General features: G+C 39.7%; 1 protein-coding gene across 3 annotated transcripts in view; it reads right to left on the bottom strand.

Annotated features, from left to right (window-relative positions):
• The window catches only part of LOC109719481 (probable E3 ubiquitin-protein ligase LUL4), a 71,235-nt gene extending 55,033 nt beyond the window's left edge, over window positions 1-16,202 (bottom strand). For all 3 annotated transcript variants that reach the window (XR_002218713.1, XM_020246206.1, XM_020246205.1), the window contains exon 1: window positions 15,567-16,202. Coding sequence is in view for 2 of the 3 variants with exons in the window: in XM_020246206.1 (XP_020101795.1) it covers window positions 15,567-16,027 (461 nt within the window). In the remaining variant the exon portion in view is untranslated. The remainder of the gene's footprint in view (window positions 1-15,566) is intronic.

Below are 17,871 nucleotides of genomic sequence, written 5' to 3'. Positions count from 1 at the left end.
TTATTTCCACTTGCGTATAGTAGAGATTTATACGCTTACATGGTTATTTGTGATATACATATGTTTATGTTGCCTTTTTCGGACCTAGTGGGTCGAACTCTTCCTTTGGGTGGCCGTACCCATTGAAAACTATATCTATGGTTCTCACCCCTATGTTTTTCGAGTCCATCCATAGGCGACACGCTAGAGCGAGTAAAGGATGTAACACCATAGATAGCAGCCCTTCCACTTTTGAAGTCTATATAGTTATACCTTTTTTTGAAAAATATAATAAAAGAGAAAAAAAATGTAATGAAGTATTTTGGATTGTATTTGGGAAAGGCAATGTATGTAATTGAATGAACGGAACTATGTAATAAAAAGAAGTTTCACTTTATGCCATTTGATATTCTCCTTATACAATCCATATATAGTTCCTATTTGGAATGTGTTGTATATACAGGTTGTGACGCCTTGGATGGATAGAAAAAATTTTGTTTGATCGGCGGGTCTGTGGACGTGCCCGATAAGCGCTGCCGTTGCAAGTTTGGGGAGTGACAAATTAAGGTGGTACCAGAGCGTAGATATGGTCTAGGCAGACCTAGGAAGCCCTAGAATGGATAACCCTAACGACCTAGACTCGTGAGGAACGGTGATCTATAAAATGTGAAGTTGAATCAATTGGGTCAAATTGTTGTATGCCTCTAATAGGATGTTAGAGATGGATTCAAGTGTGATCTCCCAGCGGAGGGTGTTCATGTTGGCGGCCAACAACATGAAGCTGATTGGCGGGAATAAGCGCCCTTCTGTAACTTTCGCCTAATTTCAATATGTTATGTTAATTTATTTTGTATTTGACCTTAAGGATCAAGTTATTGACCAAGGTCATTGCGTTTCAGGAAGTGATGGCCTACATGGATGACCTCCGATAAGTTCTAGGCCAGATGCGCCGAGTGAGGTCCCCAAGCAATCCAGGGCAAGCGAGGATTTGAAACTCCGCGAACAATTGGCTGCGCTCACTGGGATAGTGCAGCGACAAGCAAAAACCTTACAGCGACAAGAGAAGCATATCAGAAGGCTCCAAAAAATAGTGGCGCAGCAGGCGGCTGCGGCTCAAGTAGGCCAAGAACAACCCGTGCTCCCTATAAGTGCCTTGAATATAGCTGAAAGGATAACTGCGGCGATCGTACCTGTGGTGGCACACCATGCACCATCGGGAGCCACAACGAGTACCCCTCCGACGGGTTCAGATACATCGGCCCCCGATTGTGGGAAAATGGAGACGGAGAGAGAGTGAACGCTTGCAGCTCTCACAATGTTCAAGAAATTCAACCCGCCTACCTTCGACAGAGAGAATGGATCTATGGGTCGTAAAGATATAGGTCAACTCCATGGAGAATTTGTTTAAGGATTTATATATCTTGTAATGGGATAAGGTGCACCTAGCCTCACATTGTTTTCAGAAGTCAGCGAGGATGTAGTTGAAGGGGGTCAAGAAAAACCGATCTCCTAGTCTCCCTCCAGTGACTTGGGAGGAGTTTCGGGGGTTAGAGTTCTCCTATTTCTTCGATAGTGAAAAAAGCTCTAAGAAAATTTCAAAAAGTTGCAGCAAGAAAACAGAACGGTGAGAGAGTATAAAAGGAAGTTCTCCCTCATCGTGAATTGCATCCTATATGTGGTTCAGGACAAGGCCAAGTGCTTCAAGAGTGGACTACGACCAAAAATTCTCAGTGGTCCATTCCTTCAAAGTTGCAAACCTTTGCCGAAGTGTTGGGTCGGGGGCCTTGTGGGTGGAGCAAGGCAATGCTATCGTGCGGGAGGAGCTCAAATCATTTGATTAAGAAAAGGAAAAGAAACGACCATCTAGTGGTTCAGGTGGTCAGTCAAGCTCCAAGCGACCACCAAAGCACCCACACTCGTGATCCCGAGCTCAGGAGTCCCATCCCACTCGGTCCTTCGCGAGGTGTAGCATCTGCGTTGGCCATCATAGACCGCAGCTGTTTGATCAATAAGAGGGAAAGTGCTACAAATGTGGACAGTCAGGCCACATGTGGTATAAGTGCCCACATGGCGACATCCAAGCTTCATCAGTAGCGTCGACACTCTTCTCACTGAGGCAGCTCGCAGGTATCCCACCCCCGGCAATATCTGCAGGACGCGCACCGACAACACAGTAGTTAAAAGGCTCACAGTAGGCGCTGAGCGGCCGTGTGTTCGCGACCTACGTGGAGCCTACTGTCCCAAAGGACGTTGTAGCAGGTATCGTTTTACTTAAATATATAAAATGTAGAGCAATATTTGACACAAGATAATCACATTTATTTATTAGTCGGTCATTTGCTACTACATATGGGATATATATAATAGAGACCAAGCATACTAGATAGTCACAGATGCCCGAGCATGCCTTTTGCGTCAAAGAGATATGCCATGCATGTGTCAAAAAGGATTGGTGATTAGATCATGCCAGTGAATTTGCTGGTGTTGAATCAAATAGTAGGATTTTAGCTAATTTTGGGAATAGATTAGCTCTCCAAGTACTATGCGACAATTGATTACGAGAGCGGAGTCGTGACTTTTAGAGAACTGGGACAAGAAGAGCTTGTGTACTGAGCGTGTAAAAGCTCGCTCTTTGCATTCATGATATCCACATCGCGGGCGAAAAAGCTGATCAATAGTGGCTGTGTTGCTTACCTAGTGACAGTGGTAGGAGACCGAAAGAAAATTCTGGCACTTGAGGACATCCCAATAGTCCAAGAGTTTCCGGAAATATTTCCGGTGAAGTTGCCCAAAATGCCATTGGACCGGAAGATTGAATTCGTAATAGATCTACTTCTTGGGACCGCGCTAATTGCGAAGGCTCCGTATCAGATTGCAACGACTGAGTTGAAAAAGTTGAAAGCTCAGTTGCAAGATTTGTTGGACAAAGGCTTCATCAAACCAAGTGTCTCACCTTTGGGATCTATCAATAAAAATTTAGTAATAAATTATATAACAAATAAATTAAATAAATTTACGTATCAGTTGATTTAATTTAGCTTTTAATTTTATCAATATTTTCAATTTTCTAACTCAAAATGTGGATGTCTAGTGGAAGCAGAGGGCAATATCGAAAATAGAGTAACGTAGAAAATAGGAATATTCACAAGCGTATACAATTAAGCAAAAGGAGAGCAATTACTGCTCCTTTTTTCCATCTTTTTTTTTCTTTGGGTAATATGTTTGTAGGTTATACTCACCCACTCTTTTAACCTTCGTACAATTCTTTTTTGAATTTTGTCCTTCTATTTTTAATTCTCTTCAATCTACCGAAGAAATAAAATAGGAGATGTTTGATAAAAAAGGGGGAAAAAAAAAGGCTTTTATTTATATACCTTCTATTGCTATTAAATTTTAAACATACTATCGTATTCCCTGAATATTCTCCTGAACTCCAAATCTCATTAATAAATCGTGAGAGTAGAGGCATTTGAAGGAATATTTGAAAGTCAACAAAAGGCATTTTGTTCCGCCAAAAATATAGTTAGATATTTTTAAAATTTTAATGGATATGTTAGATATTATTTCAGGAAAAAGTAATATGTTGCTGAAAATCCTTAACTATTAGGCTGTTTTCAACTAGTCCCCTCAATTTTAATTCTTTTTATAATCATCTCTGAACTTCTAACTTTTTAGTAAATTTTATTCATTAAAAATAGTTAGAATTATTAATAAATATAATTTTTTTACAAAAAATAAGCACAAATAAAATTATAATGAATTTAACAATACTTCAACTTTAATTAAGTACATTTCAAATGTGGCATTATTTAATTAGTGGTCTCCAGTATGGAGAGTCCACTCAACTTGTTCGTCTCAGACCATACATCCATGTGGTCCCATCGGGACCCACACACAAACCCGAATCCTCCTCCATGTTCATAGTCAATGTCCCCCTCGCGTTTCCTCCCGACGGTTCCTCTTCCCCCACCTCCCCCCTCGCTTCGCCGCATCCGCTGCCGCAGCCGCTGCCGCAGCGAGCCCTTCATGGCAAAGTACAAGGATCGTGCCACCACTTCCTCCCTCCTACTCCTCTTTCTCTTCTTTCGCGGTGTCGTCTTCGGATCTGAAAAAACTCATGGTAGCCCAAAAAAAAACAGCCTACACAATATTGTACCACGATAACCGCTGGGGTATCACGCCCGCTCAAAACCGCTGGGTATCGCGGCATTAGAGGGTCCTGCAAGACCTTCCCTATACCATGGCCCCAACGGTACGTGCCCCCCGATGCCGTACGGCAACAGGGCGGCACTTTGATCCCTGGGTCAAAGTTTGTTTTGGAGCGAAGATTGCGATCAAAGCTTCAAAGAGTTGAAAAACTGATTGGCCACAGCTCCAATTCTTGCTTTGCCAGTCGCAGGGAAGGACTTTGTGGTGTTTAGTGATATGTCGCGACATGGTCTTGGGTGTGTACTTGTGCAGCGCAAGCAGGCCTCCCACCAGTTGAAAAATTATGAGCAGAATTATCCCACCCATGACTTGGCGCTAGCGACGGTGGTCCTCGCACTCAAGTTACAGAGATATTACTTGTATGGGGAACGTTGCGAGGTTTATACAGATCACAAGAGCTTGAAAAATCTATTCACTCAAAAGAAGTTGAGCTTGAAGCAATAGAGGTGGTTGAAATTGTTAAAGGATTATGATATAACTATCTTATACCACTCGGGCAAAGCAAATGTGGTGGCCGATGCACTCAGTAGGAAATCCGTGGAGAACTTCGCAACCCTGATCGCAATTCAGCCACAGTTGGTCACGGAGATGTGGCGGTTTGTTGAGCACCCCCATGACACTTATGACTCTAGTGATTCGGCCAGCCTTGTTGGAGAGGATAAAAGAAAAAATCTTCGGACTCGAACTCCAAAAAATGCAGGGCGACATTGATAAAGGGCAAGCCGACAAGTTTTAGTGTGGACACAGAGGGCAATATTCATTTTCAAGATCGTGGTGTGTGTCTAAGAACAAGGAAATCCGCGATGGGATTTTGAGGGAACCTTGCCAATCCCTCTATGCTATTCATCCCGGCGACACCAAAATGTACTAGAATTTGAAAATGCACAATTGGTGGTCGGGATGAAAAGGGACATCGGACGCTTCGTGGCAAAATGCCTAGTGTGTCAACAGATTTTCTCCCAGCGATAAAATTACAAAACTTAGCAATTCCGGTATGGAAGTGGAAAAACATTGAGATAGATTTCGTTGTGGATTTGCCTTGACCACAAAGAGGGCCTAATGCAATTTGGGTTGTGGTGGACCATTTGACAATGTCGGCTTACTTCTTGCTAATCCACACCACGTGGTCAAGGGACAAGTTAGCACAACTCTATTTGGATGAAATAGTGCACCTAAATGGGGTTTTGATGTCGATCGTATCGATCGGGATCCCTATTGTATCCCAGTTTTGGAAGAGTTTGCACAATGCATTGGGAAAACGGCTCGATTTTAACACCTCATTTCATCATCAAACGGACAATCAATTGGAAAGGACAAATCAAATTCTAGAGGATATGCTTCGAGCGTATGTTCTTGATTTCAAAAGTGTGTGGCACACATACTTGCCTATGGTGGAATTTGCTTATAATAATAACTACCAGGCGAATATTAGTATGGCACCATTCGAGACCTTGTATGGAAGGAAATATCGGTCTCCGATACATTAAAGCGAAGTTGGTGAGCAAATGGCCTTGGGGCCGGATGTTTTGCAAAAACGTTGAGGAAAAGGTCTGTTTAGCACATCAGCGATTATTGATGGCACAAGCCCGACAAGAGCTATGCGGAAAAGCGTTGGCGGGATTTGAAAAATTGCGGTAGGCAACCGCATCTTCTTGAAAGTGTCACCCATGAGAGGGATGAAGTGGTTTGGAGTTCGGGGCATGCTAAGTCCCCAATATATCAGACCATATGAAGTTTCGGAGCGCGTGGGGTCATTGGCTTATCAACTTGCGCTACCACCAAAACTTGCGGGAGTCCACAACATGTTTTATATATCTACACTCCGCAAGTATGTTCATAATCCAACTCATGCCCTTCACTATGAGCCGTTGGAACTTCTAGAGGATATGACTTATGAGTTCCCGGTATGCATCCTTGCTCGCAAAGGAAAAAACTACGAAGCTGTACAATTCCATATGTTAAAGTTCAATAGAGCAATCACGAAGATCGTAAGGCTACTAGGGAGGTGGAAAGCTCAATGAAAGAGCGATACCCTCACCTCATCGCTAGAACGAGTTGAGGTATGGTTTTAGTTTCAGGGATAAAACTTCTTTTAAGGAGAGAGGGATATAGTCAACTAAACTTCTGCAAATTACAGAGTTCAAAAAAAAAATAGCTTGAGAAGCTACCCAAATAGTTTCAACGGGGTTTGGGGACTATTTGAGTGTTTTCTACATAAATTTGGCACAAAAACGGATTTCAATAAGTCAATCTGCTGAAAACTGCAGATTTGTATTGAGTACGGTATTAAAAGTACCAAAACTCTGTTGCATGAAGAAGAAACCAACATTTGGATTTTGCGGAACTCAACCTGAGTACCGATATTGAGTCATCGAGTATCAATACTGATTCAAGTGAGTACCGATACTCAGTAGAGAATCCGAAAATCCAACATTTGGATTTTGCGAAACCAAGCAGCCGGTACTGAAACTAAAGCCCGTGTACAGGTACTCAGTGCTGCATGATGCTAGTTTTCACCGATTACAAATGGTGGAATATAAGGGACTTAGTTGCAATTGTTACAACCTCTATAAGAAGGAGGGGACACCACCCTTTCCCCATAGTGAACTCACACACACCTCCTCTTTTCTCTGTTACACTCCCCTCTCCTTCACCATATATCATCTCCCATATTTGGAGATTTATGGAAATCAAACTTGGGTGAGCTTTTGGAAAAAGAGAACAAACTTTTTGGAGCAACAAAAGGTTTGTGGAAGCTAGGGCAAAGGTGAGCTTTAGGGTTTTGAGTTAGGATTTTGGATGTAACCTTTGTAAAGAAATTTTTATCAAACTCCAGGCTAATCTAGATTACAAATTATAGAAATTAGCCATTTGATTCGGGTTTTACTCTAGTTTTGAGAAAACCATATAGGAAATTGGGGTTTTTGGATTTTGAGGACTCTAATTGAAGGTTAGAGAAACATGTGGGACAACTTCGTTTCGAACGGTGGTCAATTTGGAGTAACGAACCTGTAAGGAAGTGGATTCTCGAAATCCGAGAGTTAGACTTCGCTCAGGATCGACTACTTGTCGAGTGGGAATGCTTTGGAAAAGCCGAAGAAGCCAAAAACCCAAAAAGTGCATCGCAACAGACCCGCTAGAGTAAGTTGTGCAAAAATCTGCACTTGACAGATTCTGCTCTCAGGGACCGGTCCCTGGTGTGAGGGACCGGTTCCCGTAAGCCAGGTATGTGGCAGAAAACTTCTGCGCACAAGTTTAGCTCTCGGGGACCAGTACCTGGTGGACAGACCGGTCCCCGTACGCGTAGAAAAATGGCAGCAGAGTTCTGCCCGCAGAAGTTGCTCTCAAGGACCGGTCTTTTGGTGGACAGACCGGTCTCTCGGGGACCGGTCCCTGGTGGACAAACCGGTCCCCGTGCGCGTGGAAATTGGCAGATAGCTTCTACCCGCGAGAGGTGCTCACGGGGACCGGTCCCTCTAGGGACAGACCGGTCCCCGAGCGCAAAAAATGCCGAGTCTGGGCAAGGCATGAGAAGTAAAGTGGAGGGGCTAAAATGCAAATGTTGCATGAATGAGGGGTATAGATGGGAGTGAACCCTCTTTCTCCCTCATTTCTCTCCCAACCTCACCCCTAGCTCTCCCTCTCTTTCTCTAAACTCCTTTCTCTCTCTCTAGAAGGTGAAGAATGGGGAGATTTTGGTGGAGGACCAAGCAAGGAGAAGGATTGGCATCTTCCTCTTCTTCCTCTCCACCATTAGAGCAAGCTTCTTGAGGTAAGCTTCGAGAGCTTTCATAGTAGATCCTTCTAGATGGGTTTTAATCTTCTAGAATTGGTTCCATTGGATCTTTTTGATGCCAAAGAGAAGCTTTATGCTTGAACCTTGAAGCTAGAAGGGTATTCTTGCATTGGGTTAAACCTAGGGCTCCAAAATTGGGGTTTTTGGAAATAAAGAGTTTTGATCTAAATTGATCGTGTGTTAACCTAATTACTAAGTGTTTAAACGCGTTGGAAAAGTCTGTTCGTCGATTCGTCGAGCCGGTACAAGGAGATTGCCGAAACGAGCGTTTAAGGCTTCGTATTGACTCGAAGAGTTGAAGCGGCGACCAAGGATCGCGAAGTAGAGTTCCTAGCCTCGCTACTCGCCTAAAGGTGGGGGGTGTCATCCCGAAGCAACTGGGCTCCTCCCTATGTCTAAGTATCTCAATGTTGATCATATTTCATATGTGGTATTATGCATAATAGGGTGTCTAGTAGTTACTTTTACTATTCTTGCATTCTCCCTTGTAATGCGGCATAGTAGGCTTGGCATGTGAACCTAGGGCGCATGAGAATGAGCTATTGTGACATAGAACCCAATATAGAGATAAGTTAAATGATAACTTGATCTTGCATTGATGACATATGATTAGAATAGTCGAGATCTTGCATCATGACGAGTGGCATGTGAACCAAGTAAACAACTTGACGAGTGGCATTAGAATTTAGTATTAAAAGAACACTTGTGGCTTGATGATCCTAGTGACAGGGTATCCTCATTAGACGAGGATTTGATTATACTCACATTGTCTGTTCAGCGCTTGTGGCGGTCGCTCCGCACAGGTAGTGCGCTCCGGAGTTTGGCACGTGAATCGATTGAGATAGCCTATGTGGGGTCCCAAGGGATAGCCTATGTGGGGTCCCGCAGACAATCCCTCAAGTGGTTCGAGTCCCCCATTAAAGACGGATTTGAGATGTGAGTTGAAGGCGCGCCTATGGGCCAGCCAGATGATTGGGTAATAAACTCAAGAGAGTTATGCAAATTGGGCATATCGTGCATATTGAGCATAGTAGAGTTGCATCCATACTTGATGTTGGTATCATAGCATGTTAGTGAATGCATGGCTATCTTGTTCATTTTTGTATTTCAAGGCATAGTAGTATAGTGCAATGCTTTCAATATGCATCAGCTTTACCTTCAGATATCTATCTATCTATCTATCTGCTTTTGCCTGCTTAGACCTAGTGGGGAAATCGGCGGAATCGGCGGCCGAACCCACTGGGAACTATGGACAATAGTTCTCACCCCACTTTGTTGCAAGGCCGAGCACGAGTACTCCCAGCGAGGACCGTGGTAAGGGCATCGCGCCCTAGCTCAGTAGCAGCTACCCTATGCATTAGAGTACCGAGGTACCCGTGAGATATGGATGTATACTTTGGGAGCTGCTTATGTATTTTGGATGAACAATGTGTATATTCATTTTGAGAGTTACAAAATGTAAACTTGATGTAAATGAATGGATGAATGGATGTAATAGATAGACGTATCTCTCTTTATTTACTTGTATGATATACTTGTATCTTGCTCTTACTTGTTAGCACTAGTGGTGCTCCGTACTTATCATGTATGTAATTGAATTATCCCTGGGCAATTCTATGTACATGATTTTGTTGTCGAGCCTTAGGCGGACAGGGAAGGTGCTGTCCGTTCGGCGTCTGTTCGACGCGCCCGAATCGGACCAAATTGTTAGCGGTCTCGGGGCGTGATAGAATCGATTTTGGTGTTTTGGGGGCAAGGTAGCTTGAAGCAACACAAATAGCCAAAGGTAGCCTAATTGCAAGTGTCGACAAGCAATTAGGAGCGAATAGAGGTGGATTGTGCTTCACCAAAGTAATTTAGTGACTTCCATGTCTAAAGTGTAAACCTTATGATAACTTGATGCATAGTAAATGAGTAGTTAATTTGAAAATGTGCATGCGTGAGACATATGCTAATTTAAATCAAATTATTATCATCGCACAATTACATGTATAAGTTAATATCTATATATACCTATGTTATGGACTAAGAATGTAGGTTGACATTCTCTAGGGACATCAGAGAACTCAACATGTGAACACTAGAACACATAATGCCATGAAACATAATTTGGAAAATATAGTGAGTAGGATGCTATTTGGACAAGATGACTTGAACCTACAAAGGTTGACAATGTAGGGTGAAAACAAAGACCCATGAGACCATGAACGAGATGATTCCGAAATCCTGAAACCTAAGACCGAGGGTGTGCGGAATGCCACCTAATGCCAAGGGTATGACATGCTACTTATGAACCTACGGCCGAGGGTATGCAGAATGCCACCTGATGCCAAGGTGAAGGTGCGAGAGATGAAGTTGCTAACTATAATCCTATGGCTGGGGGTGTACGGGGATGTCACCTAATGCCAAGGTAAAGAGGTGACATCACTAGCTATGGACTTATGGCCGGGGATGGACCACAAGTTTGCCACCTAATGCCAATGTAAAAGCGGTGTATCCGCTAATGATTGACTCTTGAATAGAGTTGGGTGACATGTAATTAGGATAATGAAATAGTAAGTAGAAGAGTATCATTTACATAAGTAGATTTCATTATCATGAGTAGAGGCATAAGCATGACTATTTTCAACTTACATATGGTAGAGATTTATATGCTTACATTGTTATTTGTTACATACTTATGCTTATATTGCCTCATTTGGACCTAGTGGGTCGAGCTCTTTCCTTGGGTGGCCGAACCCATAGGAAACTATGTTTATAGATCTCACCCCCATATTTTTTAGTTCCATCCACGAGTGATGCGGCAGAATGAGGTAAGGACGTAGCACCATAAATAGCGGCCCTTCCACTTTTAAGGTCTATATAGTTGTACCCCTTTTTGGAAAATGTAATGAAAGAGAAAGGGAAAAAAAAATTGTAATGAAGTATTTCGGATTGTATTTGGGAAAGACAATGTATGCAATTGAATGAATGAAAACATATAATAGAAAGAAATTTTACTTCATGTAATTTGATATTCTCCTTATATAATCCATGTATACAATTCCTGCTTGGAATGTGTTGTATACAGATTGTGACGTCTTGGGCAGATAAGGAAAACTCTGTCCGTTCAGCGAATCTGTGCACATGCCCGATGAGTGCTTTCATTGCTGGCTCGGGACGTGAAAGATTAATTAAAGGAAATCATATTATCTTGACAATGTAAAACATATGGTTTCGTTGCTTGAATAAGAAAGTTTCTTACTATTTTGAGGGAATTAAAGAAGGGACGAAGATTAGTAAGATGATCTTTTCTACTAAAGAATGAAAGGAGATGAAGAGATCTTAAAATGCTTCTAGGATTTAACGAGCACCTTCTAACTTTTGAATTAAACCCAAAGTATAGAAATGCATCAACACCAAACTAGCATTGAGTTAACAAATGCTATACGCCTATACTAATCCACATAGTTCGATATTGTGGCACGCCCTGATACAGCAACACAGCCGAAATTTTGGCATAGAGTAACATAGACCTTGTGCCACATGCCGACACTATGGCACTATTAGCATAGGGCGACAAGCAGTAGCATGATAGCCCTTAGCAAGGAAAGGTAACAGCACAATCAATTACAAAAGATAAGCAAGTAGAAAACATACTCAAAGAATGACTTGATAGTACAATAGCTAAAATGTTTTCAAAGTTGATGGGAATGGTTAGGTGATCGGATCTTGAAACAAGTCAACGTTGAGGAGTGTAGAGTCAACATAAACTTTACATTACACCCACCAAGCATCATCCATGAAAGACTTAACAAACTTAATTTTTGAGGAAAATGTGCTAGCCACATGTATTGACCACCACCCAAGGATTGTCGTGCCACTGGCACAGCCACGCTAGCAGCACGGCATGGCACAGCACTGTGGCACGAGGCGGCACGCCCCTCTGTGCTAGTGGCATGCTGCTACAACATTGGCAAGGATTGGCCCGAAGTTTTTTATCAAATTTTTATAAAAAGTTAGCTATTTAGATTGCCTTAATATCTCTAATCACTGTAAAAATTATCAAATATTGTATCTCGCCCATTTTAGTAAAAACAAAGTCGTAAAGATCTTAATATAGAAAAAAAAATCAAAATTTATATATATTATGAAAGTATGTGAATATGCAAACAAAACTAAGGTCATAATTGGATAAAAATTTATAGAAAAACACTATCATATGCAAATTCATTATAACTAAAACGATAAAAAACTTGGGCGAGATCTTTTTTTTTTGTCTTTTTTCACTTAGGCGATGTTTGGTTCCACGTAAAAGTGCGTGGAAAAAAAAATTCGGTGGAAAATTAATTTGTTGCGTGTTTGGTTCGAGGTAAAAAAAATTTTCGTGAAAACTTATTTTACATATATGGGGGAAACCTTCGCTTTCGTTTTCCGCACGAGAGCCGCAGAAAACGGAAAGGGCGGAGCCCAAAATAGCGGCTCATGGCTGCCTCGTTTGCACGGCTCATGGCTGCCTCGTTTGCGCGGTCCACGAGGCCATTGGCCTCGTGGACCATGTGAGAAGGAGGTCCACCGAGGTCCACGGTGGACCTCCCTCTCATAATATATACATATATATAGGCTATGGCTACTATACTATTATTAGTATTGGAGCCCTCGTACTCATAAGTTGTTTTCGATGATGGAGCTTCCGAATCGACGATCCACTCCGTTAAATATGATCTAGAGTATTTGAAACTTCTAGAAAATAAATTTCGTAAATTTTCGAAATCATAATCAAGTCTATCAAGCGGGCATAAAATAAACAGTCAAAATCGAACGACGTCCTATAAAAGGATGATCGGATCCTTCAATTCAAGATCGGAGATTTTTATCTAGGTAGTAAATAGAATTTTCTATCAAAAATTCAACAAATTCCGATTCTTTTACACCGTTAAACTAGCAAGTATCCCATACCGGCCATTAAAAATTGTCAAATTTGTGATCTCTTGATCGTAAGGTAAATGATCTCGAAAAATTATAAAATTTAATTTCTAGAAGTTTTAAATGCTCTAGATTACGTCCGGCTACTATACTATTATGAGTACGATCGCCCTCGTACTCATAAATCGTTTTCGATGATAGAGCTTCCGAATCGACGATCCATACCGTTAAATGTTATCTAGAGCATTTAAAACTTCTAGAAATTAAATTTTATAATTTTTGAACATCATTTACCTTACAATCAAAAGGTCACAAAATTTACAATTTTTAACGGCCGGCATGGAATACTTGCTAGTTTAACGGTTTAAAAGAAACGAAATCTGTTGAATTTTTGATAGAAAATTCTATTCACTACCTACATAAAGATGATTAACTCCGATCTTAAATTTAAGGATCCAATCATCCATATTTAGGACGTCATTCGATTTCGACCGTTCATTTTATGCCCGCTTGATGGAATTTATTATGATTTTGAAAAATTTTGAGATTTATTTTCTAGAAGTTTCAAATACTCTAGATCATATTTAACGGAGTGGATCGTCGATTCGGAAGCTCCATCATCGAAAACAACTTATGAGTACGAAAGGCCTCTATACTCATAAGAGTATAGTAACAGCCTCTAATATATATATTTATATAATAATATATAATATATAATTATAATAATATTATATTATATAAATTTATTTAATATAATATATATATACTATATATAGTAATTTATTTTTTATATAAAAAATATTATTATATAAATTTATTTATAAACTTGTAATTATTTATTAGTATTCCTAAATATATAACTCTAATATATTTATTATAATTTTAAATATATTTAATCTATAAATAGAAATTATAATAATAATATATATAATATAATAATTATTATATATTAATAATATATATAATAAAAAATATATTAAATAGTTTTTCATCTATTTTTCTTTTCCTTTCAACTAAACAACCGTAATGGAAAACTATTTTTCTTTTCCTACAAACCAAACACTAAATGACGTAAAACTTTTTTTCCATTGAAATATTTTTTTCCACCGAAATTTTTTTTTCCACAGTTTCATGTGGAACCAAACACACCCTTAACAATGATCTCGTATGCAATTTAACTCACTAATTGCAATAAATGTTAGTAGATTTACATATTTCAAGCATGAAAAGATCTTTGTAAAACTTTTCACCCCAAGAAAACTCAAAAAATTCTTTAAAAACTCAAAAAAAAATATTTTGTCGATACAGTATCAACTTGCTCTAGTGCCACATGCCGACACACCCTCGGCACAATATGACATAGGCAACACAGGGCAGCGCAGGTGGCACGGGCAATCTTTGCCACCAGCATAGTCTTGAAGATACCTACATAGAATCATTAGTTGAAGACTCAACAAACTTAACTTTTGAGGAATATGTGCTAGCCCAAGTATTGACCACTAGCAAAGTGGTTTTGATGTTGGCCTTCATAAATAACGTGTTATGAGCACCATTATAAGAAGCTAAGCAAGAAATAACAGGGTGGAGAAGAGAAGCTAAGTTAAAAGCTTATCCATTTAGCGTCCTCATTATTTATCCCTTCTTCTCTACCATCCTTATTGTTTTTGTATCCTAAGTTCAAGAGTACAAGAACTGCGGAAGTATTGGCTCGATGGTCTATAGCTCCAGAACACACATGTAGCAGTTAGCCTAAAAAGAAATAATACCCACCAATCACTGCACCTCTTCTCTGTGAACAAAATTCGATCATGTTTCTTCTTGATTTCTTTCCCCTTTAACCAAGGATTTAAGTGCCGTGGCACAGGGTCATGCCGAAACTTGTCGGCAAGATATGGCAGTGTGCGTGTCGGCCACAAAAAATACATATGTGCCGACACATAATGGCATGAAATATATTTTCTTTAGCAACAAAATATTCTAATTATTTAACTATGTATTTTTATCAAATCTTTTGAACTTTATTGAGAAAATTACTTACTAATTTAAAGAATAGAGAATTTTGAGCTATGCTATCGCTACGGGATTTATATCGTGCCGATATTTTGTTGGTACGATACGGCACGATAGATAGTGCTTGTGCCGATGGGCACTTAAATCCTTACTTTTAACTACCAAATACCCGACAAAACCTGCAAGCAGATCAATGCCTAACACAAGCCCCTTATTCAACAGAACTTAACAAGTTTATGCCTCCATCAATTCTGATATCATGAAAACTGCAGGTCACCCTTATTCTCCATGTTTTTTATGACGATTAGAGCACCGTTGTGTCATTGGAAGTGCCTCTTATGGCATCCAAAATACGCAAGAAGGTTCAATTATTCTGCTTTTGCTCAATTGTGCAATTGGTCAAATAATTCGTTTGATTCTTGGTTCAACTTACAATTGTGCGATTGGTCAAATAATTCGCTTGATTCTCGATGATTGGCTCGAATTTAAGTGTTTCATGATTCAACTTAAAATCATTCCAGATTCAATCTTGCGAGTAACCCGTGAGGTGGCAAAAATCTACCTACTTCCTATTAATTCAATAAACTCCATTCCACATTCCTACTAAATTGTATCAATTCCATCCAACTTGCGAGAAATTAAAGTAGCAGTACGAAGGATCAGTTACCTCCCATCAGCGAGAGAGTCGAAGGTGAAGGAGATCAGGTGTTGATCGGGGACCCACTCGTCAGGCTCGAGGAGGAGGGAGTCCTTGTGCAAGTTGACAAGGTTCTTGACGGTCGCCGACCTGTGATGCTCGACGGATGAAGCCATCGGCTTCAGCATCGAGACGGAAGCGGCTAAGGGCGGAGGCGGAGGAGAAGCGTAATCAAAGGCTCCATAGATGGGGGCGGGGTGGTGGGTGTGGGGATTGTGAGGAGGAGGTGGAGGAGGAGGAGGTGTGGGGTTAGGGAACCCATAGAAGAAGGGATGAGGAGGAGGAGGCGGCGGCGGTGGAGAAGGAAGGGGAAGGGTGGGGAAGTAAGAAGGGAAAGGGGGATGGGAAGGGTGAGGATGAGGGTGAGGGTGAGGGTGAGGGTGGTGATAGCAATATGATCTTCTCCTGTTTCTGCTTGCGGATTGGCCCATGGCCTCTTCCTAACCTCTTCAGGCGCTGAGAGTGAGGGAAGCGTTCGGAAGGAGGAGTGGAGGAAAGAGTGGTCCGGTTGAGGAGCGCGAGGGCTGAAGCTTTGCTGTACCGTATGCCGCGGAGAAAATGATGGATGGGTTGGTGGGGAAGATGCCCCATTTAATTCCACGCTGCTGGTGCCAATGGTGGAGCAACCAGCGTGTCAGTTGTTTTTGCGCATATAACTAGAAAAAGTTTAAAATATAGCGGTCACTCTTTGATAATACTCACCAATCAAATTATTTTTCTGTAGTCACCCTTTCTATTATAACTAATCTATTACTATATATAAAAGTAGAACCCTTAATGAACCCTATGTGAGAAGCTGACACGTTACTTTAAAATTATTGGTTGCGAAATACGTAATAATCTGTTGCGAATTATTTTTTCGCAATGGAAATAATCTGTTGCAAACTCAAATTTCGTATTGGCAGATAATTAATTATTTAAAATTATTGGTTGCGAAATAAGCAATAATCTGTTGTGAATTATTTGAAATGGTTAGTTGCGAAAAAAAGGGTCAAACTTAAATTTCGTATTGGCAGATAATTAATTATTTAAAATTATTGCTTTCGAAATCAATAATCTAACGGTCAAACTCAAATTTCGTATTGGCAGATAACAGTAAAACTCAAATTTCGTATTGGCAGATAATTAATTGTTTAAAATTATTGGTTGCGAAATAAGCAATAATCTGTTGTGAATTATTTGAAATGGTTAGTTGCGAAAAAAAGGGTCAAACTTAAATTTCGTATTGGCAGATAATTAATTATTTAAAATTATTGCTTTCGAAATCAATAATCTAACGGTCAAACTCAAATTTCGTATTGGCAGATAACAGTAAAACTCAAATTTCGTATTGGCAGATAATTAATTGTTTAAAATTATTGGTTGCGAAATAAGCAATAATCTGTTGCGAATTATTTGAAATGGTTAGTTGCGAAAAAAATGGTCAAACTCAAATTTCGTATTGGCAAATAATTAATTATTTAAAATTATTGATTGCGAAATCCGCAATAATCTGTTGCGAATTATTTGAAATGATTGGTTGCGAAAAAATCGGTATAGATGACCAAAGTAAAAACGAAATGATTGGCGGTTGCTTTGAAATTATTCTTTGCGAAAGAATTTATAAGTAGTATAGATATAATTTTTACTTCGTAATTTTTTTTTCTCTACTGTCATTCGTAATTTTGTTTTCTCTACTGTCACTCCTGTAATTTTCTTAGTTCTTAAATGTTGATGCTTTAAAATAGAACATATATTTTTTTATTTTATTATTTAAATATGATGTATTAATTTTTTTATTGGATGTCTTATTTTTCTCAGGATATGGCACTTGGGTATGATTCAATACGTGACATCACTCCTCTTGGAGACAAATGGAAGATCAAAGTTAGAGTGATTTGTCTGTATACTATGCCTGAATTTCATCGCCCAGAGATGGTGAATAGTTTTGAGTTAGTTCTTTCTGATCAAAATGTAAGATATTATTTCATTTTCAAATTTAACATTCATTTGCTTTGTTTTTTTTTTATAGAGTTAGTTCTTTCTGATCAAAATGTAAGATACGATTTCATTTTCAAATTTAACATATATTTGCTTTATTTTTTTTAAAAAAAGATACTACATAATTTGTTTTACGCAATAATCTGTTGCGAATTATTTGAAATGATTGGTTGCGAAAAAATCGGTATAGATGACCAAAGTAAAAACGAAATAATTGGCGGTTGCTTTGAAATTATTCTTTGCGAAAGAATTTATAAGTAGTATAGATATAATTTTTACTTCGTAATTTTTTTTT

Source organism: Ananas comosus, linkage group 13, assembly GCF_001540865.1.
Source record: "Ananas comosus cultivar F153 linkage group 13, ASM154086v1, whole genome shotgun sequence".
In the NCBI taxonomy this organism is placed as follows: domain Eukaryota; kingdom Viridiplantae; phylum Streptophyta; class Magnoliopsida; order Poales; family Bromeliaceae; genus Ananas; species Ananas comosus.
The sequence above is the reverse complement of the archived record's forward strand: the minus strand, read 5'-3'. Positions and strand labels throughout refer to the sequence as shown.